The sequence below is a fragment of the Propithecus coquereli genome, unplaced genomic scaffold (genome assembly GCF_000956105.1).
Source record: "Propithecus coquereli isolate 6110/MARCELLA unplaced genomic scaffold, Pcoq_1.0 Scaffold108, whole genome shotgun sequence".
Taxonomy (NCBI): Eukaryota; Metazoa; Chordata; class Mammalia; order Primates; family Indriidae; genus Propithecus; species Propithecus coquereli.
This window is the reverse complement of record NW_012134747.1, coordinates 3,356,523-3,384,210: the sequence shown is the minus strand read 5'-3', so window position 1 is coordinate 3,384,210 and position 27,688 is coordinate 3,356,523. Positions and strand designations below refer to the sequence as shown.

Sequence of the window (27,688 nt, the reverse complement as noted above, 5' to 3'; positions counted from 1 at the left end):
CCGCGTAAGCTCCCCCTCCTCAGATCAACAATGGCATTAGATTCTCACAGGAGCGTGAACCCTCCTGTAAACTGCACATGTGAGGGGTCTAGGTTGTGTGCTCCTTATGAGAATCTAATGCCTGATGATCTGAGGTGGAGCTGAGACAGTGATGCTAGAGGTGGGGAGTGGCAGCAAATACAGATCGTCATTAACAGAGAGGTTCAACTGCACAATAAATGCACTTGAATCATCCCCAAACCATCTCTCCCACCCCAGTCCATGGAGAAATTGTCTTCCATGCAATTGGTCCCTGGTGCCAAAAAGTCTGGGGCACTTGGAGAAAAGTATACCCCATTGTTTCAAAAATAAAAGAAATCTTACAGTTCAAGGAATCCCTACCAACAAAGCACCAATGGAAGGAAATTCCCTTCCTAAAAAGCCGAAAGCCTGTCTTCAAATGTTTTTCATGACTCAACCACTATTTATTTTCATTTTCTCTAGGCATGAAGTGACCTTTTGAAAAAAGCTTTATTAAAGTTGTTTATAGACATATTTCCTAGTCCAATAGTAATAAACATCATTTTTCTGGTATAAATTTTTTAAAAAAGAAACGTGTAGGACATTTGGTGTTTGTTCATCTTAATTCATCTTTTTAGTCCACAGTTTGAAATTGTCTTTGGGCAAGGGTGGCTTTGCTGAAAGAGCCGAGGAGGAGCTTTCCAAAAATAACCACACACATTCCCTCATAAAAATAAAACTAGAGGTCTTGGTTTAAGTCCAGCCAGGTTGACTGCAAAAATAAATTCATGATCAGTCTTTAACATGGCCCTGATGTATCTCTCCCACCCCTTGCCACAGCAGAATTCGAGTTAGGCTTTCTCCAAGCAAAGGATTTACCCACAGTGGTGCAGACCTGGTTTGGAACATTTTATTGGCAACACTGGTGTCACATTTAGGAACTGCAGACTTTTGTCAGACTGTGTTAGCATCAATGACAAGTATCAATGGTCAACTATATTTGAAATATTGTTAAAGTACCTAGAAATAATAGGCATTAAAATTCATTCCGTTCACTGCAACAAACCTCTAAAGATTTCATGTCTTCAGTGGAACTGGCATACTGTAATTGTTATTTGGAACTTAATGTAACCTCAACAGCAGCAGAGAGAATACAGTCCTCTCATTATACACATGCTCTAGGATCGTTTATTTTAATGCTTTCAAATAAATATGTTCCATGCAGCACACTACAATAAATAAGGAACAGCAATGTTCTTCTAGTAAATCCATTCATAATGTGAGTCACCATGTAAAACACCACATCTCAAGTCTTTGGCCCTGTACCATATCATGAGGCATACCACATCTGCACCCAATCATATCTGGCTTCATATGGATTTAATAGGACTACTCCAGAAGTGCATGTAAGCACAAATTTAACCAGAGGTTTCCAGCTATTAAATACAGCTACTAAGTAGTTAAAAGGCAACAACTAAACCCGTAAAAGGCCCCCCCTCCTTCATTTTTGAGACAGAAATATAAAGATAGAAATGCTCTGGTGAATTTCAGGTCAGTGGAAAGCATGGCAGGATATATCTGGAATACTTGGAGCGAAGCTGGCACAACATGGCACCCAAAATGTTACAGCAACACTGATACTGAATGGACACGGAATACAATGGGCTTGACTGCAGGCGCTGAGCTCCAGGATGTGAAGGGGGGGGCTGCGGTGAGGGCGGCTCGTTTCCACTAGGTGGATATCTCCACGGTGCCCTCCTCCTCGCTGTCAGCTCTGTTAGCGCGAATCTCCACCAGAGTCCTGGCAAATCGGGTCCATTCATCATTGTGGGGAACTGCAAGCTGCAAAGCAAATTAATGGAGAAATGATGAACACGTTATCTTTCGTGTCTGAAAGGCTTGAAGCCTAAAAGGCTGTTCCTCCCAAAGCAGATGTTTCCCTTGGAATGCAGAGGAAACCAAATATTCTTCTTCTTTGGAACAAGTAGGGCCTAAGGTGTTGCTCTTAAACTAACCACTCAAGAGAACCATGTCACTCTCAGAAGCAAAATCACTCACCAAATTTATAAAACTTTTAAAACCTATGTAACCTATACAATTACAGCAGCCACATTAAAGCACTTGTAGTAATGAAAACTCTTCATAAGACCAGACTTACAATGAACACAGCAAATAAAATTGCATTATTGACCAAGACTTTGAAATAAATGTAGTATTTTCTTTCTAGTCAATGCGATTGATTCTTTTTCTGAAGTATTGCTAATGTGTCGATACACACGGCAAAAGAATGGTTTACATATGCAAAGAAATCTTCCTACTAGGAAAGAGTGCTTGGGTCTTTCCAGAAAGACTTACATGATGATAACAATGAATAATAGTACTAGTAATAGTAGCTAACTCTGTTCTAACTACTTATATGTATTAATTCATTCCTCACAACAATCCTATGTAGGGTAAAATAGTTTCAATTTACAGCAGAAGAAATTGAGGCAGAGAAAGATTAAATAATCTTACTGAGGTTGCAGACCTAGCATATATCAGCGCCAATGTAATCTGGTTCCAGTGTTTGTGCCCTTAGCCAGTGCGCTATACTGATTTGCCAAAACGGGGGATTTATAAGATTTCCAAAATAATATCTTCTTCTGTGTACAATTCAGTAAATAGGAAATTAACTCCCCAAGGCAAACTGAATGCATGAATTTTTGTTAACTGTTTTAAAGGATAATGATTTCTCTACATAGCATCCAAAAATTGAATTGTTTAAAGATATCGTGCAAGTGTTTGAAACAGAAAAAAAAAATATTTGAAGATGAGAAACATGATTGAGTAGAAGTCTGAATGGTTTTCACATAGAATAAAATTGATTTAGACTTTAGAGCCCTTTTCTTGAAGTTTTATTCCATAAGATGGTATAATTCATCTATAGGTAGTAGTGCTACACATGATATCCACATATTCTATAAACTTTAAGAATATACATTCATCCCAAGCAACACACATTCTTAAAAATAAAAAAGAGGAAGCAAATAAATCTAAGTTGTGAGATCACATCTACAGCTAGAAAATGACTCACTATACAGAGCCAAACAAATAGAATTTAAAATTTTTATTACAAGGATGATATTCTCAGATACTATCTAAGAAAACTAATTAGAGAGTGGCAATGTCATTCTGCAAAGGATATACTTACCCTTAAGTGAGTGTTCTAGTTAAATGTTTCAAGAATATAATTCTGGAAATGATATACTGGTGGGGGAAGTAAGCTCTTCGACTTATTTTGAGAAATACGTATCAATAAGAATTCTCATTTAGTCATATGAATGAGTTCTTGAATGGTTAAATACTTGTCTAGTTATTGAAATGAATCCAAATTTCTTTTTAAGCAATGACACAAGTTCACAATAGTATTGAATGACACTCAATCTATTTTCCCTGCTTTGAGCTCTTTTCCTATATTCCACTATTCTTCATTTTTCTCTTCAGTTTTAGAAAATACCGCACTGGGGAAATGAGGCCCCCCAAATAAATGATACAAAGGAGCTAACAAAAAGCATAAGCAGCAAAGGGTTGGATTACACTTATGTAAGAGAATAGGTTCACTATTTCTTTTCCCTCCTCCAACCGCTGACCAAGCCCTCTCAAAAAACACCAACAAAACAAAAGCCCAAGAAGAGACAAAAGCCCAATCATAATAACACATTTATAACTTTTTCTCATATAAGGTGAGAATCAGGCTAAAGCTAAAGTGCCCCATAACTTTATACAACTTTGAATGTTGGGGAAAAAAGCAGGTCTTAACTAATAATACATAGTATGTTGCTCATAAAGAGCTGAGTTTGGTTCTCAAGGAGAAAGCTATATTATTGGTTAAAATGATGCAAATTTAAGTTAATACTATGCCCTCTGTAATGTTTCATTGATAGCAATGTACAGAAACTATACACTAAAACAAGAAAATAGGTAAATGTGTTTACATAGTTTCATGTGGCAGTAATGGCAACACTTTTAAGAAATGACCCTAGGAAAGTTAGGGAATATTAAAGTTTGAATATAGGCCTTTACATATTTTATATAAATTTACACATGTAACTTTTTTAAAGAGTTAGATGTGCACATTTATATAGCATAAATGATATAGCATAAATGATTTATGCTATATAAAAGTGCATACCTAACTTCTCAAAAAATAAATCTGATCAAATTTAAATGTTTCTGCTAAACGAACAAAAATAACCCAACAATTGAACTATATTGGACCTTTTTAATGGGAGTAGGAGTAATAGTGCTATAATACAAACACATGCCCTTAAAAATACAGATTTGTCCTCACAAAAGTTTTTACAGTATTCTAAATGTATCTTGTCCTCTTTTTGATTTCCTAAAGTTTCATTTAAGTTGGCAAAATGTTGGCTTGTTTTTTAAAAAGAATTTGTTCTGCCAAGTCTTTTCCTCTTTACACTATCATAAATTTCACAAACATATTTATTTGCTTTGTTGACAAAAAGAATTCTAGAGTAGAACATGATGAGAACACAATTGCTTCTAGAAACTTGAAATAAACGTACCTACCTCATCCTATTACACTTTTTCATCTAGTGGACTTAAAAATAACCCAAGATGATTGCAATGTTAGATTTAGAAGGTGAACTGCAGACTGCCTCATTTTTAGAATTAAATATCACCATCAGGAAGCACTTTAAGTATAATCTTAGCTTGAATGTGTGAATGTGTATTCACAGGCTATTTCCACATCTAAAGTAATAAATTTTGGCATTTGAATTATTTGTAGGTAAGACCAAACAGGTGTTCTAAAAAACAAGAAGGCCACTCTTTCCACTTTACATGGCTGTAAACATCATCTGTTTGGACAGAACTGTCCTTTTTACTCTTGGCAATTCCTGGCTCTTCTCACCTGGTACTCTCTGATTAATAATGGCTAGAAAGAAGGTTCAAGAGCAGAAATGCATTTCAGATTTTCTCTAGGAGACTTGTAATCCACTAATACTTTAATCATTAAATAGGAAAAATCTTTGTTCATGTTTCTTAGTTAAAGAATAAGACTGCTCTCTTGTCCTAACTTGCATATAAATTTATTCAATACTTATTCAATCAGCATTGATTGAACACCAATTATATGCCAGGTACTGTGTTTGAATTAAAGATACAGTGGTGAATCATTTTGGAATATGATGACTACAAAATACAGATGAAAATTAATGATCATGTGTTTGTAGGTCAAAACGTGTGAATAGGGGCACAGATTTTTTAAAAAATCTTCACTGACATTCAAAAAAAATGAATAGTCTAAAATTTATCTTCTTACAGTGACAACTGCAACATTTCCTGATATCTGTTGTGTGTCAAGCAAGTAGCAGGGAAACAAATGGTATTTTAATAACATTGCCTCAGCATCTCTTCTAGTTTCTATCAAGGCATTAAAGGCTAAATCTAGAGCATCACTATGGATTTTTTCCCCTGAATATAATAGTTTAGAATAATTTCCAAACAATTTACATTTACGATAGGGAAAAAGATCCACAAGTTTCTTATGGCAATGAATCATTTCAATAAATTAAAAAATATATGAGAAGCAAAGTGAAGAAAATAGTCCATAGTTAAATCAAGGAAATACCATAAAAGAAGGGCTCAAAAATTTCCCAGTATTGTTCTGAATCAAAGTGGATTTGGAAATATTTTCTGCCTTCAGATTTATCTGCTAAAGTCCACATCATAGGTTAGGGATGACTCAGTAGTCCCACTGCTTCATAGGCAGAGTTCACAAATAGCTGCTCTATCCCCTATTAGATGAAACTGTTTTCTAATATTTTGCTAACCATATAAAGCATTTTAATGCCAAAATAACTCAGGGCTCTGATTCCTGATATAATAAAATCTTAACTTGAAGAGCAATCACCTTGTATAAATACGGTATGTTCCTATTTTTATAACTGAGGGAACTAAGGCCAAAGGTAGTTCTTGAGGTAGCAATTTGGCCATAAGGAGGAGGTAAAATGAACCTCAGATTCGGATGAGAGACTTAAGTCCTACTCTCATCTCAGTTGCTGGCAATGGTCAGGCACTCATTGCTGCAACTGTAAAATGGGGATGATGGGATGTCCGACCCAACTGTTAACAGAGATGTGGAGAGGATGAGAAAGGTAATCTAAGTGAAGAAAGTACTATGAGTCCATCATGGAATAGTCATGCATTCTTTTTCTTTGAATTGTTAGTCAAATCGAACAGGCTCCTAAAAATGATCTGTACGAGGCATACAAATTCATTCTACAGCACTTTTTCTGGTTCAAAAAAAATTTTTTTTATGAATTAATTCTGATTGGTATGTGAGAATGTTCAGGAACAGGGTGTAGACCTTTCTCTAACTGATAGGAGAGGGAAGTGCAGGGAGCTAAATGATTTGCTAAAGACCACGTAACTTTCACCCCATGATGTGGAGCAGTTAGGAGCCTCACCCTTTTAAGAAATGCCAGCATTCCAGGGCAGAATGGCAGGCCGGTAATGTGTTTTGAATCACCTGCTAAAACATTCTAAAGATTGTTTTTAATCTTCTAAGATTCTTGGGAGAAGAAAGGTCAAAAATAAAAAGCAAAAGTACAAAAGTTATGGGAAAATTCATGAAAATGTATCATTTTAGCCTCCCTGTCCCCTGCCCCCACTCTACTTCTGAGACCACATCCTGGATCTGTCCCCGCCTCGCTGGCTGAGTGGGCTAGTGGCTGCCTTTGGACCCTGCGCCATCCCACCCCAAATAAACTCATCAGTCTAACTGGTTGTCTTGCCTGGGTGTCCCGTGACCTAAAGGAGGGCACAGATTGTGGAGTAACAACATTTTGAGAACAGAACCAGGGTTGACCTTCTTCTACCTCAGACAGCAGCCAGATCATGGTTTCTCTCCCAGTTTTGCCACTCCCTTGCTGTGTGTCTTTAGGAAAGGCATGATTTTAACATCTCTAATCTTTACTTCATCATTTATGTGAAAGGACTTATTAAACCCATCTTCTAGAACTGTTATGAATATTAAATAAGACAAAAAATATAATAAGCTTAGCATAGTACTTGGCACATGATATAAACCCTGAATAAATAAAGTTCCTATTTTTTCTTCTTAATGTTTGTTCTCCTCTCTTCTAATTTTTTTCTTATTTTCTTTCTTCCTTCTTTTCTTTCTCCATTTTCTTCTTTTCACCTATATTGAGTTGCTTTTTTTTTTTAGAATTTTACCTTATATTTTATCACATTTTCTTTCTTAAAAACTCACACGAATATTTCCTAAATAGTCACACTTTTAGTAACAGTTAACTTTCATGAGCTGGAGGCAGGGAAAGAGTTCCTTCAGATCATAAGAAAAATTCTGTCAGAGTTACTTTTTGCTGTGCATTTAAAAATCAAAGTTAAAATATAATCATTCCTTGTAAGTAAACACATGCGCACATGTATAGACATTCACATACATATTTTTTATTTTTCACATATAACCAATATATCCTAATCCAGCTATTTCCTTGTTGTCGTGCTTTCTACAGTGGGATTCTACATTTTTACCTCAAGTTGTAAAGATCTGTAACTGCTGAATTGTAACTGTTGAACATGCTGTTATAAAAATCAAATAACTTTTTATAACCAGGGTTAAACACACAAATATCATTCATGTGTCCCTTTTTATAAGCACATGGCTAATAACCATTTTGAAAGTCCTCAGTCAAACTCCCCTCACTTTTTAGTAATTTTTAAGGGTTTATAGTACCTAGCAGCTGATTTTAAATAGCTGCATTCTCTGCAGTAACTTCTATCAGCCCAGTGCAATACTTTTTATGGTAAAAATATCTGTCTCGGGCATTGCTTAATTTAGGTTTTTTTTTAATCTTGGATAATTAAGACATTAGAAAAGCACTCAGTAATTTCAGTTTGGTTTCTCAGATGCATTAAGCATGGCAAACAAATTAAGTGAGCAGGACTCCAGGTTTCAAGATAAATATTCCATGGATGTGTGTGGTTCATCAGCATTAAACAAAAGCGTGTGGGACTATTATGTTAACCACTGATTCCAAACAGATATGTGGCAATTCATCTCCTGTGTTAATCTAAAAATAAAAGTTTCTGTTAAAAAGATATCTTACAAATTATCTTTCCACATTAATACATATTCTTTTTCATGCTTTACAGAAACCAGGGAAATGTACGTCGGTTTTCACAGAACGACTGCTAAATCCCTCTAAGCTCTCAAAGCTTTTTTAGAAAGCACAATTATAATAGCACCCAAATTCAGGAGATTGTTGACTTACTGGTATACAAATACACATTTGTGTTCAGAGGAAGCCTGTATTTTTTAGGACAATTCCCTTTGCCACACACACAGATGGAAGCAAAGTGGGAGGTAATAAGCAATGAAACACCCACTGAACAACCAAGCATACCCGCTTCGCATAAATACAGCTCCACCGTATTTAACTCTCAGGAGAGTTTAGCATCACTGTTAACAGTGGAGGAAACCACGGACCAGAATTCCAAGCCGGAATGCAGCATACAGAGGGTGTAAGCGTGCTACAGCGTTCTACCACAAAACGATACACTGTGAGTCATTTAGTATTCAGAGCAGTTTCAGAGAAGTCGAAAAAGTTAAGACTTACATTAGTCTCTGCTCTGTAGAGTCTGCTATCACCAGTCAACTGGTTAAAATTTCTGTGAAATTTAGCAGCATTCTAACCTATTGTAGTTGGATGATATCTGACTATTTTTGAATTTCTTTTTATCTGAAAATCCCATCTAAGGGAACCCTCATCCACCCGTGAAGCTTGAGACCTCTCCGCCAAAGGTCTCTTCTCTGTATCCTTAAATGAGTGGTTTATTTTTACTGCATGTTTCTTAGAACAACACTTTTAAAAAATCCATTACCACCTAATTAAGGAAAGAAATAAAAGAAGAACATAAAAGTCAAAGTAAATAGTAACAAATATGGGTCTATATCAATTTCAATAAGCCAGCAAATATGGAAGGAAACCATTTATTTTAAATGCTATCTTAAGAAATTAGCATTTCAAAAATATTGTTTTCATGGTAAAAGCATCATAGGAAGCATGGCAAAATTCTGAAGTTTTTACCAGTAGTGGGAAAAAACCCAAACAAACAGCTAAAGAAGAAAGAGTTAATTTACTAAGACCTAAAGATGGATGGCCTTGCTCACGCTTGTATTAAAATCTTATCATCCTCTTTCTTTGGAAATCTTTTAGCGTTATTTTTTTTTTCCCTACTATTTGGAACAATCCATTTCTCTGTCCAAAAGATGTAGAAAATGCTAAAAACATTGGCTGATGGGCAATAATGGAAAGTAAACTTTCTATACATCAATTACTTCTTTTTCCATAACACAAAAGATCAAGAAAATGGCAGGAAAGAGAAAGAGCATGTACGACTCAAGTGGATCTGTCATATTAGCTGACTAAACATATATCCTTTCTTTTCCTGATATTATTAACGATAGGTTTTCTAATAAATTCTTAGCAACCACTGCGTCTAAGCAGTTTTGACAAAAAGAAGGCTTATTGCTAAACACCTTACAAACATTTACCAAGGTAATAAAAGAAATGTCATTCCCTCCTACTGAATGTTTGGGCACAAAAGAGGTATTTTTATAACGCAGTTCATGATTTACCATATCTATAGTGTCCAAAAAAAGCACAATGAAAAGGAAGCATTTTTCCAGTGGTTTGACAACTGTTTGAATCAACTGTTATACTTTCATTACACTAGTGGCCAATTGCTCACTTCTAAAAGCATAGGAGGGGAGGGAAACTGGGGTAGAGACTGCGGAAGAAGGATAAGCACTCCTTTCTAAATATCCTTTTCTATGCAAATATAGTTAACTAAATTTTTTCCTGTTCATCAATCTGGAGCCAACTTGGAGGCTGCATCCTAAATGCTTTACACAAAAGCTTTCCCTTAATTTTTCCTCAAATTTTCACACATGAATCATTCATTTCACCCACCAAGTATTAACTGAGTGCCTATTATGTGCCAGGCATTGTGCTAGACTGGGTTATCCTGTTCTATCAGACAGCTGTTAAGTATCCACTTTGTGTACATGTCTGTGGATGTGGCGCTCCAAAGGTTAGAAAGAACCTACTGAGGAATGTGATAACCAAAGGAGAGTTGCCAACCGGAATTTTTTTTTTTTTCTGTCAAAAGGGTAGCTGGTCTTTATGATACCAGAAGGTGTTCACTTTCTTATTTATTTATTTATCTTTATTTATTAAATTTTTTTTTATTATGTTCACTTTCTGTCTAAGGGATCTTAATGCTGAGACCAATAAACGTAAAAGGTTTAATTGAAATATTGAGAAACTCTTGGTTAGCCATTAGGAGAAAGGTCTTAAGAATGGGTCACTGATCAGTTTTATCTACAAGCTTAAAAGTAATTGTGCAAAATTTCTTCTACAATGTTAGAAGGTTAAGCATTCTTTACATGATCAGTATTTCATGCTTTACAATTTAAAAGACGTCATGATAGTTGGCATTCTCAAAAACTCGTGAACTTTTCTTACAAGTGAAATATAATGATTCATTCACTTCCTCACTTTGCAAGTCCAACCTACATGGCATATAAATATTTACACAGAAAACATGCATAAGCAGATATTTTATTGCATATTATATTTTAGAGATGCCAATAGTAGCACACATACTCATATATGAAACAAATAACTTCATTTCTATACAGGCCAGGGTTAATCTAGATTCACAGATGATTGGAGCAACTTCACATTCTAATTTCTAAACTGTGATTTGAGGCTACTGTTCTAAGCAGCAATTTTTCAAGATAAATTTAGCAGTTTTGAAATTCTAAAACTAAACACAATTTTGTCAGCCATAAAAAAAATTAACACTATAATTAACAACTGCTTTAGAATCTAAACTGCTATTGAAGATGACAGTTTGAAACCAAGGAAGAATCATAAAAATGATTAATTATACAAACTGGGTCTTGTTTCAGAAGGTTTATATTCATGGGCCAATTATCACCAAAATGAGAACATATGAATTTCATTGAATATTGCAAATTACTATGCACACATTAATTTAGTTTTTATAAAATTAGATATTAGGGCTTTCTTTTTATTTAATCAACTACTCCATAATGTATAAAAGTCACAAGTATTTTCCTATCGGTTCAGAAAAACAATTTGCTTAAGAAGATATTAATCCTATAAGTCCATTTTCATATACTAATGCTACCTGAATAAGCACACTATTTATATAATAATTAATGTAATCACAGTCTTTTACATACATAATTACCAAAATGAAAGCCACTGCTTCTACATTCACTATAAGATGAATAATTATAGCATTAATTGGAATTAATAGTGCCTTTTCTTTCATTTTTTAAATTAAGCACTTTTCTCGGAAGAAATGAAGTTAACACTAAAATTAAAGTCATATGTTTTACCCAAATTATTTTATTTCAAATACAAATAATTTATTATGACAAAGAAATGAATTAATATATTATTTTGAAGTGGCTTATTTTATGTAATTAACTTTATTAGCACCCCAAATCTGCCTACACAAATATGCTTTTGTGCTCTTTGATTTAACTCCACAGCCTTGGGGCTATCACACCAAAAATTCAGGTAAAAACTGAAAAGTCCAGTTGAAAATCTCAATGTTCTGTTCCTATGTCATCAACTATCTAGATGTTATAGACAAGATCAGGTATTTGGATTTTCAGCTTTTACCTGGGTGTTTGGTGTCGTGGAAGAGTTTATGCCTAAGCCTTTTCTTTTCCATGGAGGGTAAACCAAAGGAAGTGTTTAGCATCGGCTAAAGAAAATAATACCGTTTATCCACTGAAGAATACGCCAGTACTTGCGAAGGCCTTCAAGAATCTAGCAAGTTATGGCCACACTCATTTAATGAGAAACACAAGTGTTTTGGACGATCATAACCAGACGTTGCTAAGCTGAGACCAACTCTGCTCATCCGGAGGCTGCCACAGCTTAGCCATGCAATCAGGCTTGCCCTGAGCAGGGGACAACAGCCTTTACGCAGCAAAATAATTAAACTGGCTGATTTCAAATGCAGTTCTTTTTCATTAAGGAACTCTTGTTTGAATTAATCCTCCACCCATCTCACTTTAACTTTAAATTTTGTGTTCTGCACACCCTTTCCTGAAGGAGGAGAGTTATTTTTATATTCAAGGCACATGCTTCTTATGGAGAACTGATGTAGGCCCTGTACTACTAGAAACACGAATTAGTTCTATGAAGTAAATAATTATTGCCTAAGTGTGACCCACTTAAAAATCATAATCGTATTATACTTATTTTGTGTCACTCAAGCCCTTTTGAACTCCCAGCACTTCCAGTTTTATCAGATGCTACTACATCGAACTGCTATTTAAAGTGCAAGAGAAATGGCTCATTGAATCTCTTTCCTTTTATTCTTACTCTTGTTAGCTATGAAAACCGTTCGAGGCATTTATTAACAGTTCTTATATATAACACCTTGGCCATCATTCTAAAGTATATTACATAGGCCATTTTTCCTGCTGGGATTGCAAATAAACTTTTGACTTTAATTTTTCATTTCAGCTTCAAAATGTATTCCAATGAACATTTAAAATCATGCTTTATTTTTTTAATAGTTATATTTGATCTCTCATATTAATCTGCATTTTTCTTTTTCAAGAATTTTTCAAGGCCCTTTTAGTATATTAACAAATGTCGAATGTATTATATTTGTTGAAATATGTAATAATATGGCTACTATTCTTTTGGCCCCCAAATAGTCATATTGAACAAGCTATCTGAAATGATACCAAAGAGTTAAAATTTAAAATTAAAATTTAAAGATTTATGCATATTTTCTTAGGTAATTAGTGAATGGGATACCAAATAAATACAGCTAGGGCAATAAGATGTATCCATCTCTCAAATCATAGTTTTCAAGTTGCCATTTTATTTTTCAAATCCTACTTTAAGCTGAAAGTGATTTCGGAATTTTATCACTGGGCCACTGTAAAAATATAATCAGGGATTTGAAACCTACGTGTATTTATCACAACTGAAAACAAAATGTTCCCTGGAAGAGGTTAATGGAAAAAGAAATAATAGGAGGTGGAAAATAAACTGCTTCTTTCAAAACTGGAGCTGCAAACAGCATTCTAACTAATTCAGATAAGCAGCAAACATAGTTGTTAGGGGATATTTATGACAGCCACATCTTTGTGACAGCACTGAAGCCTTAACAATGGCAGCGGCCTTCCATAAAATACATCTGTAAGAAAGACAGGTAGATAGCTGACTATCAATCATCAGGACACGAGCATAATTCTATATGCACTGGCCCGTGTGCTGTTAAGATCGCCTCCATGTACATAGGAAAGGTTGCTCTTCAGTAAGGGGCCACAGCAGGGAGTGATTTTTGTTTTTAATTCTTTAAAATGTGTGTTCACACATCATTTGGAAAAAAAAAAAATCCAACAATGATTAACAGCTCTCTCTTTCAGGTATATTTATAGTTCATTTATGACTTGTTATCTTACCCATGTTTCACTTAATTGAATGGGATACCTCCCATAAGCCAAAACAGATTGCATTCCACAGTTTGGAGATTTCTCAAAACTTATTCAAGAGCTAGGGTCATGTTTCATTGTGGATCTCAGAAAATTTCAATGGGGCACGCAACCACTGTCTATTTAAGTAACTTTTGAATGCACGACTAGAATAAAAATTACAACCAAACAATAAAAGGGGTCTTCTCTGTCTTTTGTTGGATTTGAATAACTTCCATTTATGCTAATGGGAGTTAAGCACCTGCTCTGCAAAGAAAATAGACCCCTATCTGCGAAAATAAATGTGTACATTTTCCAGATATAATCCTGAAATCAAACAACCAAAAATGTGTGCTATATAAACACAGCATCATGTGGCCTACCTGAAGACATTGCTGTTTTCTATTTTACCTCTTGACTCATAGGCCTGGAGATATTACTCATACCTTTGCCATTTAAATGTAACAAAAAGAAAAAAAGGGGTAGATGGACAAACTCAATCTGGTGATTGCAGTGAATGCATACACAATCCTCTGTTTATCCCTTCAGAAGTTCATAATAAATTGCATCAGTAAATCAGGATTCCAGCTACCGCTCTCTGCCATCATCGTAAAAGTCATGGAGGATAATTGTACATAATAGAGGAGGGCACAGTCTTAGGGGCACTGTGCTGTGACTCCCTGTGGCAGCTGCAGCCTCAGCTGGGACAGGAGATGAGGCAGATGATTGTTAGTGACTGGTGACACCAGAGTCACTTTCTGCAGCGCCATTCTCATTCAGTGCCAGGTCTCACAGGAAGGCAAGTCTACCTGGGCCTGAATGGGGACGTCTCCGTTGGTAGTTGCAGAAGTCTCTCCTCAGGGAGTGCTTGACAATGGCGTGGACAGAGAAACCCTGTCTCACTCCACCCTAACTGGAGTAGGCGTCACAGAGATCTTTCCCCAAATTATATTTTCAGTTAAAATTACAATTAAAATGATCAAAACAGGGCTATGAGGAGGTGAATAACAATCTCCACTATGGCTTCAGCTCTATTTTTATGAGCCTCATGATGTTTATAATGCAGAATTGTTTCTGTTCTCATTTGGCATTTTTAAATAGTTTTATATGGCACGTACTATGTTTAACCACATTTCTAGAGATTTCCCCTTCTTCCCAATGATCTAGGTTAAGGCCCTAATTTTTCATTTCCGAATCACCTTGTGAGTGGCATTAAGAGCAGTACTCTCATGGACAGGGTTGGCTGTCCATTTTTTGCAGGGCCCAGCAAAAAATGAAAATGTGGAGCCTTTTGTTGAAAAAGTTTTAACAATTGCAAGACAATGACAGCAAAGTGTCAACCCAAGCCCAGGGCTCCCCTAAGCACGAGACCCCATGTAGCTGCACCTAGGTCACACACCTAGGGAGCCAGCCTCACTTGTGGAATAGGGCCTTGGCAAAGATAGCCTACCGCCCTTCCTTTCTCTCCAGCCTAATGGAGGTGTCAGTCAAGTCAACGCTGGGAGAATGAATGGGAGATGTCTTCCTACAGACATCGATTCAATGTACTGAGGAAAATGAAACAACATGGTGTCCTCTAAAAACTACCATTCACTTTTTTATACAGATTGTATTATAAGGCTCATCTAAAAGTGTTTCATCTTCTTGCTAGAGGGTTCCATAAAGCAAGGTGTTCCATCCAAAGGCCAGCATGACCCTGGTGAGGAGGTCAGTTTTAACAGGGACCAGAGAACCAATTTGAAATACTTACAATGTTAGCACAGCCTACTGGCAATTTGGTCCTCAATGCCATATTTTATTCTTCTTAAATCGCTTCCTGCTCAGACACCTTCCCTCTCGTCAGTCATGCACCAGCCTTGGATTTGACCTCTAATTCCAAATGGGCCAGCTTGCCGTGAAAGCACTCCATCCGGCTTTCAGCAGTTTAGGTGATTTGGAAGGCTGGAGAGGCACTAGGGTGCCCTTCGCTTCTAAGCACAGTTATGCTCTGTCAGTTCTAGGCTGGTGAACAATACTACAGTAATTACAATAATGGCAGCATTTGCCTTTGAAGGGATGTACCTTCTCTCAGAAATGGGCTGTGCTAAGCCTCAGCTATAGGGAAGTTATTTTTTCCCTTTTACTAACATGGTGTCTCTACAGACTTAGTCTTCAGTGATTTAGAATAAGGCATAGAGGTGAGAAATGAGAAACAGAAAAGTCCCCTTCACCCCCCAAAAATATATACCTTACAAAAATACTTAGGAAAAAACTACAGTTAAGACAAAATTATTTTGTTAAGTCTGAGTTTTTCTGAGTTTGCTTTGTATATGATCAAACAACACAGAAAGAATTGTTCAAGTGTATAAGTCTATCCTGATTTTTGGTCATTCAGTGAAGGGCTAGAAGATTGTAATATTACCTACTCTCAATAAAATAGTATATCCTTTTTTTTTTCTTGGTAGTGAATTTGTAGGGATAAACAACCCTACAAATAGGCCTATTATATGTCACAGAGATTTTTCTATAGCTGTCTAGACTCCAGACAATAGGCGAGACTGGCCTATAGTTGCAGACATTTCTATAGTCTGTAATATCACTTAGAAAAGTAAGGGCAATAACGCAAAAATGAAAACCAGCCTGACCTGCCAGTGCGATAGTAGAAATATGAGTATAACAACACTTTACAATTTAGAAATGATGATAGCATCCTAGAAAGAAATTTTAGCAGCCACATATCAGCCAAAGCAACTTTTGTAAAATCACATAGACTCCCAAGATATGAGTCATATTCAAGTAATTCTGTCCATAAGCTATAAAATCACTTTATTGCAGAAAATTCTGTATATATGTCACATCGTGTTTCCTTATTGCACAGAGATGGTATATGTGAATGTATGTGTATGCATGTATATGTATGTACATACACAATATTAAAGTTAACAAAGATTTTTCAAAAAGCCCCTTTTTTAAAAAAACTAGATTTTTAAACTATGATATTTTTCAGCCCTGTTAGAACACAAGAAAGGGGGTTAAAATAATTAATGTTGCATATAATCCTAAGAGTGCGAAGGGACATAATGCATAGGCAAGGGAGGTAGAGAAAAGAATTTTTAAATTTTATCTATTTTCTGCCATTTCATCTCTGAGCACGTCTTTATGTCTATTTTTCAGCCCTGTTAGAATACAAGAAAGGGGGTTAAAATAATTAATGTTGCATATAATCCTAAGAGTGCGAAGGGACATAATGCATAGGCAAGGGAGGTAGAGAAAAGAATTTTTAAATTTTATCTATTTTCTGCCATTTCATCTCTGAGCACGTCTTTATGTCTATTTCTCTCCCACAATCACACTTGTTGTAAACCAACTAAAGAAAGGGAAAAAAAACAAAGAAAAAGAAAGAAATTTTGTTTATTTTTTTACATTCTCCTTTGCTGTCTTATTTTTTAGGGAATGACCTGATAAAGAATATTTGTTTTTGTTATTGCTGTTTAATAGTTTTATTTTGATAAAGACCATGAGAAAGATACATTAAATATAAAGAATACTCATTGAAGATAATACTGCAGTTAAACTATTGGTAGTATTTCTGACTCAGAGAGTATTCTTTTTCCCAAAGACTCTAAACTATGTCAATAGTCACCAGACCCTTTGCATCTTCACCATCGGGGTCAATATATTAACAGAGTCTTTGTCACTGTTGTAAGGATCCTGCTTGTGGCATCAGGACTAGTCAAGGGGGTGTCTAATGAAATAGATAACATGCAGTAAAGAAATTGTTTTTTAACTTAGAATTGTGCATCCAGAATAGAAAACTCCCATCTCTAAAGTCATTCAGTTTCTGTCCCTGGCTGAATTTTAAAACACCAGCTAGCTTGTTTCAACATAATCAACTGTACTATATAGCAGTATATAATATGTCATCAAAAGTTCCATTGTAGAACAACCCATCTAGGATTGCCAAATTTATAGAATGCTGATTGATGAAACCATAAAGAACCCTTCTCAGAGTGATCAGCTAAACCCGTCCACCAGGCACTCACAGAGTCCTTTGTAGGTCTAGGATGCTATGCATACAAATGTGGTATATTTTGCCCCTGGAATGCCAATGTTAGATTCATATTATGCCAAAATAGCATTATATAACATAACACTTGAAAGTTCAATATTTTTTTGTCTTTAAGGAAAAAATCTTTTAACCTCATCAGAAATGAAGGCTTTTGTCAACATGTTCTCATATAGTGAAAATAAACAGATAAGCTTAAGTATAATTAATTGATAATGTAATATTAAATATAGTATAAAATTCAAGAAGATGTTGGAAATACAAGATGTAGGTTTCTTTTTCTTTGACAAGTGCCATGATATTCAAGAACACTTCACATATCATGTAATAAGACATACTGAAGAGTTATATATCTCACATAATGACTTTGAATATCATGAAAATGGTACAAAATGATGATTAATCTCAGTTTTCTTAATTGGCTACACTTTAATTAAAGAGAAATAGTATACATTTTAATTGAGCACATTAGTTTAAACTTGACTTTTCAAGTAAGTAACAAATTCCAAATTCAATTTTAGCATGGTAAATTTGGCAAACTTTTCATTCTTATGAAATTGGTGGGAAGTCCATGTTTCATCACAAGACAGTTGAGAATTCTACAGCACTCTAAAAGGAGCCTTGGATTATTAATAAAGTGTCCTGTGCATGGAGACAGAAGATCAAATTAGGCCCTAAGGAAGTCTCACCAAACTCCCACTGAAGTCAATGGAAATTTGCAAACACACTAGAGAGGGTTCTTGCAGCCCACAAGGTCTTGTCAATAATTTCACTAGGTCTTTAAAGTAGATACACAAGTCAAAACAACAGCACAAACAAACATGTACCTCTCCAACATCGTAGATCCAAATACGGCCTTCTGAGTCTCCAACAGCAACTTCCTTGCCAGCTTGAGCCCAACGAACACGGTTTAGGGCAGACGCCCCCTCAATGGCCACACTTGCTGTTGGAACCTGCCAAAACGGTTACAGCAGAAAAAAAGAATCTGTGAATATAAATTTAAATATACTAATTGACAATGATAAGTTTAACTGCATGAGTCACCACTGCCTTCATGTGCATGAAGTAATATACATCCCTTGTGCAGGGGTGAAAAGGATTCATTGTTCTTAAATCATATGCTCCACTGAATTAAGGGGTAGAGAGAAGAGACATTTTAACAAAAAAGGAGAAGAGGGAGAGTCTTTTTCCACAGTCACTGGGCAGCGAGTGACAAATATTTCTTTGGATTATGCCAGGTGTACACTCAACATACAAACACAGCAGCTAAATAGGATACTTCACCATCAGGTCGTGCTTTATGGATTAGTAGATTTCAGGATTTATCAAAGTTAAGGATATTATAAAAGGCAGAAAGGGGAGTGTATGGTGGAATAAAAGTCATATTAATATGAGTCTTCAGGGAAAAATTAATGTAGGTATTGATCCTTCCAAACTTCATGGGGAGGAAATGATCACAAGAAGAAAAGAAGGCATGCAGGTAAAAAACTTCAAAACCCTCAAATTCTCCTTCTTTTTTTCCTTCTTTCTTTCTTTTCTTTTTTTCTGTTTTCCTCTGCCTGGAAGTACCAGGGTGAGGTGTGGCAGGCAATCCATAATTTTGACAATGTCCCCAGGGTGGTATCTTGATAGAATGGAGCCACCTACTCTTAGAAAACGCCTTATATCTTCTTTATAAACATTCCAAACCTAAAAACACTGATAATTATAATAATAATTATTATTACAATGAACTAGAGGCACTGAAATGGAACCTATGGTATTTATAAGAACCTTAGTATTTGGAAAATGAAATTTTAGTATGTCTACCTCTTTTCCATCATTCGTTGTGTAAATTCTTATTTTCAAGGTTGGAAGATGAGATCTGAGCTTTCTATAAGAATGTTGAATAGGAAATGACAACATCCCATTAAGAAAGAAAAAGATAAATGTTAAAACAAAAAGAAAAAAAAATGGTGAAAAGAGGGCCACCAAGATCATCTCATACCACTGTTTAAGACCTGTCTAATAAACATGTCGCATTAGGATGGGAACACAACATGTACTGTGACTTAGCACGCCTGGCATTCTGTTATTCAGGGAATTGAAACCATCTGTTTATACGAAATTATTGACCCAATACCTATCTTTAAAATAGCAATAAAAACTCCATCATATGTAAGAATCTATGTTTAAACTTAATCTTGAAATCAATAAAAATTCTTTCACCCGCTTAAATCACTGTATGTCAATTGTGAACAAAAAAACTCCCAAAAGTCCCTGGCTCATTTATTTTTTAAAAATATACAATTTCTACAACAAAGGTACCTGCTGTGCAGGCTAGAGTCTGAATTCTTAACCAAACCTTTCAAAGGCTGAAACAATGTGAATTTAGATGGACCATAATTCTGTCAATACACTTTATTATTATTGTGCTGCTCAGAAAACAAATCTGTGATTCAGCTACAGTCTTCAGAGCTAATTTTTAACACCATAATTTAGAAGGATCATACAGGATGCTTACCTAATTCTATTACCTAATTCTATTCAGTATCAGATTTTATCTATGAACAATCTTAAAAATTAAATAAAATGTTTAATCTTAATATAAATGAAACGAAAAATTAATCCTGAAAAGAAGGTGATCTTTTGACATTTAAAATAATGCCTAATACATTTTTAAGAATTTTATTTATTTGAAATGTAAGTACTATTGAAAACTGAAACAATATTTTAAGCCTTTTAAAATACTCTTTTCATAGATATTATAAATAGCAGAAAATAACTATCACAGCCTATATTATGTGCTAAAAATTAATGAATGCATGAAGGAATTGACAAAATATATTTCTATTAATTTGATCAGTAATGACCTTTCAAAACTGATGAATCTATGATAAAAATAATTCATGTATTTTCTGTCTCCTTCTCTTTGGTTTTGCAAATATTTTCAGCCTTCATGGCTCTACCATTTTAATTACAAAGACAAAATACATACATACACACACACGTATGTATATATAGCATAAATTATTACATTAAGCAGTAGAAATTGGTAATACTGAGGTAGATAAATGTGAACTATCCTTGCATAGGGAAAACCTGGTCTAAAACATTGTAATTTGAACAATAACAACAAAACACATTGCTGCACTGGGAATTTAGTTTTCGGGTTTTTTTCTTTTAACAAATCTAATTCTTAATCTGAAAAATATTTGAAAAATCTTGTTCAAATTTCTAGAAGGCAAAAATCATTTGAAGATTTTAAAGTGTTCAGTTCATTACTGGATTTAAGTCAGATTCACTATCTCTCTACTATTACTGTGAAAGCAGAGTCATGTTTACCACAAAACTAAGCAGTTTGCATGACCAATATTGATTTTTTAAAAAGTGTTTAGCTATAAAACTCTCATGAGGATGTCTCTTGATACCTAGAGAAAGCAGAGGGAAAAAATTACGTTTGACAATGTTGAAGTATTACTTTCATTTTATCTAAAAAACAGACTGAAAAAAAAAAACAGTTACATAGGAATTATTAAGGAATTTGTGGAACATTCACTTCCTTCCCACGCATTGTAGTTGCCTATCACCTAAACATCACCTCAAGTAAGCCTGATTTGTAATACAGAGGTCTCCTAAGTCAATCCAGGAAACGTTGGTTTTTTGGGTTGCTTTAAGTGAGTTTCTTAGCAAACAGAAGCAATATGATTTTAATCAACAGTGATGAAAGACTTTGGGAAATGCTTACAATGTAGAGTAATAACATCTTTCTAGTAAAAGCAATAATGTTATAAACATTTCAACATCCAAAATCATGGGCATTTCACATATTCATGCCTTTTGATTATTTTCAAAGATACTTCATTACATAACTCTTATCTTTGTCATATAGTTCTTATAGCTAAAAGGAGAAAGAGACTTAAATTGAAAGATTATTAAAAGATAGGTGTATATGTCCTTGAAGATACAATGACTCTATAATAACACCTGAGGAATATTTCCCTGCCCCCTCCCACAAAAAAAAAAAAAAATACTAGGGAAGTCCACTCCTCCTCATGTCCTCCAGCTGTGGGCTTCCTAATTAAAAAGGCTGAGCTGTTTCCTGCTCAAAACACTTCAAAAGACCTTTCTGTTGTTCTCCACTTGACATATAGTTTTCAGCACTTGTTCCTCTTACCTGTCCATTCTTATTTATGGAGAACTTCACTGAATCAGAAACCAGGAAATGATGCAGAGACTATCTTATTTTATAAAATTGAAGGACATTTAATATTTAGGTTAAGCTCCCCAAAACAGAAGAAAAAAAAAAAACAAAGTAGCTGAATTAGCACCTCAATAATTCTGAGAGAGTGGAAACAAGGAAAAATGCACATGGCATAATTTTTAAAATATAAATTTTTATAGCACGCTTTTAAAACAGAATGTTTATTTAATCAACTGTTTTTTTTTTTTTTAAAATGGGTATTTTCACTTGTGGACTACTCTAAATGTGACATGTTAAAATCTTTAAAAAAAAAATACTGAGTTGGATATACATGTTCAAAGTTAGAGACTATTGTTAAAATCTGCCTTTGAGTTCAATATCTTAGACAGGGAATATTTACCTTGGTAAAAAGCAAATGGATAAAAGAGCTAAACATAAAATACTCAAAGAATCACCTTTCATATATTCAAAACAGAAATCGTGCAAATAGCAAACATTGACAAAATAGCCCTTTTTAAAAGCCCAATCTAAAATCAGTATCCACAAAAGCTTACTTTTCCAAGTGTTTGCCAATAAAGTTATTTCAACACGGCTCTGAAAAACGCCTGTGTGTCCTTCCCCATTGGGAAAGGCGTGAACACGTATCGTTTTGCTCTTTGCAAAAAAGGGGTCGTTAATTGTCCAGGATCTGCCACAGTTTAAGCTGAAGTGGGATTAAGTGATCTGGGGCCAATGCATCTGCCAATTCCCTTCAGAGTAGTCAAGAACGGGAGGCCAGCAGCCCTGCTACAACTGGAGGGTCTGTCCAAAAAAAGGCCGTTTTGGAGAAAGACGGAGAGACTGCGAGCGGCCGACGGCGCCCCCCTCCCAGCCCTCCGGCCCGGGCGCCTGAGCCGCCGCTCACCTCGGTGTCATTGTTGAGGTTCCAGAGGTCCAAGCGCCCCATCCCGTCCACGCAGGCAAAGAGCGCGGGATGCACGGGGGACCACATGACATCGTACACATAGTCTGCATTGTCTTCAAAGGAGTAGAGCGGCTTGTTGTGCTGTAAAGCAGAGAGACCGTGAAGACTTTGTGGCGCTGCTGCTGCCTCGGGCTGTCTAGAGAGCCTAATTAAAAACTTTGCACATTCACAAAGTGTCATAAAACTTCCCGAGATGAAAGTCCTTGAGAAGGTGAACCGGAGCTTTAATGTGACTAGAACTGTCCAGTGGCATAAATAAATACCGGAGGGGGGGGTCTGGAGGGGCTGGGGGCCTGGACGGGCGGGGGGAGGCGGTTTCAGACACAGTCGCATGAGACATTCCAGACAGGTGGACGGGACTGCCCATTAGTTGGGAATTCTCGCCGGGCAACGCTTTGCGAGACGCCCGGAGCCTAAACCCCAGCCGTGATCCGCCCGGCTCAGACACAAGGGGATGCTCCGAAGCCCCGGCGGTCCCGGTCGCCCGAACCCTTCGCAATGAAGGCAGCCCCTGCCACCTCGTGGTCCTCCTCTGTAGCTGCAACGGCTGCGGCTGTTTCCAGCCCAACTCTAGACCAAATTCATATTTTAACGGTTCCTTTGAGGCAGGACTGGGGACAAATATTTTAAAGGGGATTACAGCTCTTCCAGGAGGTGCAAAGTTCGCGGTCCTAAGAAACTAGTTTCTCTACATGGGGACAGTTCACCCAAATCAGGTAGGCTAATGTGGCTCATTGCTGTGCCCATAGAAAATGAACCATATTTTCTAGATCACCCAGTATTTCCAAGATCCCTAAAATTGATGTTCTGGGGGGAAATGAGTTAGCATACCCCCACTGCATGCAAATGCTTCCACTCCAGAGGGATACAATAAATTAAAATGGCACTCTTGATTTCCAGTGAATATTGTCACATCAAAATAGCACAGAAGTCAGAGGCAAGTTTGAAAGTACACCAGAAATAAAACGTAATTGGACTTCATGAATTATTCATTCCATCTGGCTTGTCTTATTCTAATTTCTGCATAATGGCTTTACTAATCCCTGATCAATTAATGTAAAATGAAATTTAAATGATAATGAAAGCCCTAGAGATAAAAGAAATTAAGTATTCTTATATCCTCTGACAGAAATCTAAACAATGGGAGTTTTTTCCCCCAATGTCTTCTTCATCCAGTCAGCTGTCTGTACTCTCTTCCTGGGTTCCACTGAATGCCTGTACAGGCCAGAGTAATAGGATCAAGAAAAGATAACATACAGTATGAACAATCAAATCCTTTCTGCATAGAATGCTCAAAGAATGTGTCTATAGGGAATAAGCTCCAAATGTTAGAGTGAACTCCCAAAGTGTACTTTTAGTGAATGTAAAATGCGCAAAATACATTTGCGGAAATCAAAGTGAGAAAACTCAGTGCAAAAACAATAAAACTTCTATAACCTAAATCTCATGCAAAAATTTGTTAAGGTAGTAACTATAAGTGATTTCTCTTTCCATGAATTATATTGCTTTGACAGTTAAAAATTACTGCTTAGAACGGAACAAAATTTTAATATATTAAAGTAACACAGAAGATTTTAGATGTGAACAAAAATTTAACACATTAAAGCAACATAAAAGATTTCAGATAGGCCATTGTGGGTGTGTGAGTGTGTGCATGTGTGTGTGTGTGTGTGTGTGTGTGCATGATGTGTCTTATTTTTAATTCAAAAAGTATCTGATGGGGGTTGTAATTTGAAAAGAAATATATGACATTGAGATATCAAAAATAATTACCTGGACATTAGCTTTATAGTTTTGGATTTTATTATTCTATAATTCTTTTATGCCAAAATATGTATGTTTGCAGTGTGATTTGAAGCTAAAATTATATGTTTATTGGCTATTTATGTAGCTTCATTCTTCCTCTCACTGTTTGGCCCAGATGATTCAAACTACTTTCTCCAGAAAATCTAAATATCCAATGATATCTGAAAATAGCATGATTGTATCATTTTTCCTTATTAATTTTTTTAAAAAGACAGTGTGGAGTACCTGGTCCTTCACTGACTACTGATAAATATTAAATTCTAACTCTTAGCAGAAGATTATTTCCTCTGCAAATTCTTGACTTTATAGTTAGCCAGCCACTATTTGTTAAAGAACATAAATACAATTTTTTCTTTAAAGTCAAAGGATGTTAAAGATTTGTACATGCTTTAACAAGTCAATTCTGGGTTATCCTCATTAACCCAGCAGATAGTATATCTGAGGACATAGAGGTCTAGATATAGACATACACATACAGACATACAATAAACATATAACACAACTGCAATCCTTGTTTTGATCAATTAAAAGACCATCCAGCTTGAAACAATAATTTTCTGAAGACCTGGTATTATTTGACACATTAATTCCCTTAATAAATTATTCTGTTAATCTTTAACATTCTGTTTCTTTCCTTTTTTTCTTTTAGTAGTTTCTTCTATGAGAAATTTAATCAAAATTGTAGTAGATCCTGGAGACTTCACTTTTTAAACATCTGGAAATAACTGCTATTATTCATGTTACGAAAACGCTGTTTCTCATGTTTAATAGTATTGATTGAAATGCTATTGTTCTCTAGTCTTTCTCCAACTTCCTTATCACACTTCACCCCCTGAACCTTTTATTATAAAAGTCACTGTGCAAGTAATTCTAGGCTACAGTATATGCATGTTTGGGAGAAGGGAGGAGGGCTCATTTTTTCAAAGGCTTTGTTTAACCTTGATAAATTCACAGGCTGGGAAAGTCTTGATCAGATTGATTGAACTTATTATCAGGGTACCAAGAGGGTTGAACTCTATGAACCACTAGTTTCCAAGTATAGCATAGGCATGAGCTATGGGCACAGGCGAATGCTATTTTTACAATAATGCTATTTTGAATATTCATTGTACTTTTTTCAACAAAGGGATTTTATCATTCTATTTTATTCGTGTTCAAAGGGTAATCTGAAAACCTGGTTAAAAATCTATCTCAAATGCTAAATATAAAAGATTTTATAGTAAACCCACATATATCATGAATTTCATAAAAGAAATCAAAAGCATCAGGTGTTAAAGAATCTGTTTTTAAATTTATGAGACATAAATTTCTGGATCCACCAACGTGTTATAGCTTTCCAGTATATTACCACTGATTTTAGGACACTGTAAGTTTTGGAAAGGTGGAGAGTGTGGGGGCAAATTTGACCAATGATTCTGAGAAAGAATTCTGTAATATCATTTGTATATATTAAAGCCACAGAAGCTTTACGATTTTAAATATTTACTCTGCAAAATACGCAAGGCCACTTAGTAAACTAAATATTGTTCCATAGCATGTTATTATAGAAAGTGTTTTTTAAAACAGTCAAGTTTCACTAGACAAAAGCCCCTTCACCTATGTGTTTCCTTTTTTAATGCCATGTCTAGCATCAGCAAACTGTTAAAGAAAAAAGAAAAAGGAAAATTATATCACTACACAACCTGCTGCACGTGTGGCACATGCCAGTGATACAAAGCTGTGACACCCTGTGTGTTAGTCAAGTTTCCAGGGCTGTTCCAATAATGCTGAAATATCCAGACACAGCCCAGCTTGATTTTAATACTCTGACTCTCAAACAGAGCAGAGCAGCAGGCTACTAGCAGTCCCTCCTAGACAGACATCTAGGGCGAGGAAGGGTAAATTGTTGGGTGTTTGTTGTGTGCCTGACTCTATACATACATTGTCTAATTTAATCCACATAAAATCTCTGTAAGGTAGATGGTTATTTACCGAAAAGAAAATTATGGTTCAGGAAAGTTAGTAACTTTCTCAAGGCCACAAAACTTGTTAAGTGGTAAAGTTGGATTTAGTTTTCAGGTTTTCCTAGTTGTTAAGCATATCCTCTGTTTGCTGGAACTGTAGAGTTCTATAAAACATAGCAATGGTCTTCAGTCCTCAAAGAAAAAACAATATAATCTCTTACCTCTACTCTTTTCTCTCCCATTCAATTCATCCAGTATTTACTAAGCACATACTATGTAACTTGTAGAAATAGTTAAAAAATATCACAATCTTTATTCCATTTCCTGAGCCTGTTATTAATAATCCTGAGGATGTTACCATATATTTGCAGGATTTTTTAGCACCTTGTAAAATGAATGGAAATATTTTTCTTCTGAAAGCTAGAAATAAGATGGGAATGGTTCTTTAAGCAGCAGAGATTAACATCAGGATGTGCACTGGAGAGTAGAATAAAATGGTGTTAGAAGGCAAAGATCTGGGGTCCAGTTCACTGAAGGTCTGTGAGGCTCTGGATGAGGAACTTCAATTATATTACCTGAAAAGTGCGGATAACACAGGTAGTATGGAGCAGAAAAGGTAATGGAAAAAGTGGAAAACTGCAGACCTGGGGAAATTTCACTTAACATCCTTGGATCTTAGTTTTCTCATCTGTAAGATGGAAGGCTGGAGCTGGCCTCAAGGGTTTCTATTAGTTTTGTGATTATATGACTTCTATTTATGTGTTTTGTTGCCCTACACTAAGAATAGAATGGACTAAAGTATGTGAAAGTTTTTTCCAAAGTTCTATTTAAAGGTACATATTACAATTAATGCAATCTTCTTTGATATTTTGTGGAATCCATATGACAGTGTTTTGTTCCTAAATTTTAATTTCATTAAAATATACATACACAAATGCACCAGGGTGGTTTTTAATAAAAAAATTGAAATTATAGAAGTAATAATAGACCTCCTATTTGATTACTTAGGGAATAAAGAATATTAAATTCACATAAGAGAGGCAGATAATGAAATCTGTTAAAAATTAAAAACTTTACAACATCCACCAACATTTTATTAATACAACAAAGACTTTATCTCTAGCATGGAGCTTCAATTTCATAAGTATACTTCTGAAAATGAATAGACCTACAGATTTTT

General features: G+C 35.5%; 1 protein-coding gene across 1 annotated transcript in view; it reads right to left on the bottom strand.

Moving 5' to 3' along the window:
* Window positions 1–1,731: 1,731 nt before the first annotated feature.
* The window catches only part of DYNC1I1 (dynein, cytoplasmic 1, intermediate chain 1), a 277,749-nt gene continuing 251,792 nt past the window's right edge, over window positions 1,732–27,688 (bottom strand). Inside the window, exons 14-16 of the mRNA XM_012647409.1 lie at window positions 22,700–22,840; window positions 18,440–18,565; window positions 1,732–1,842 (exon numbers count right to left, since the gene is read on the bottom strand). Coding sequence (XP_012502863.1) covers window positions 1,732–1,842; window positions 18,440–18,565; window positions 22,700–22,840 — 378 coding nt within the window. The remainder of the gene's footprint in view (window positions 1,843–18,439; window positions 18,566–22,699; window positions 22,841–27,688) is intronic.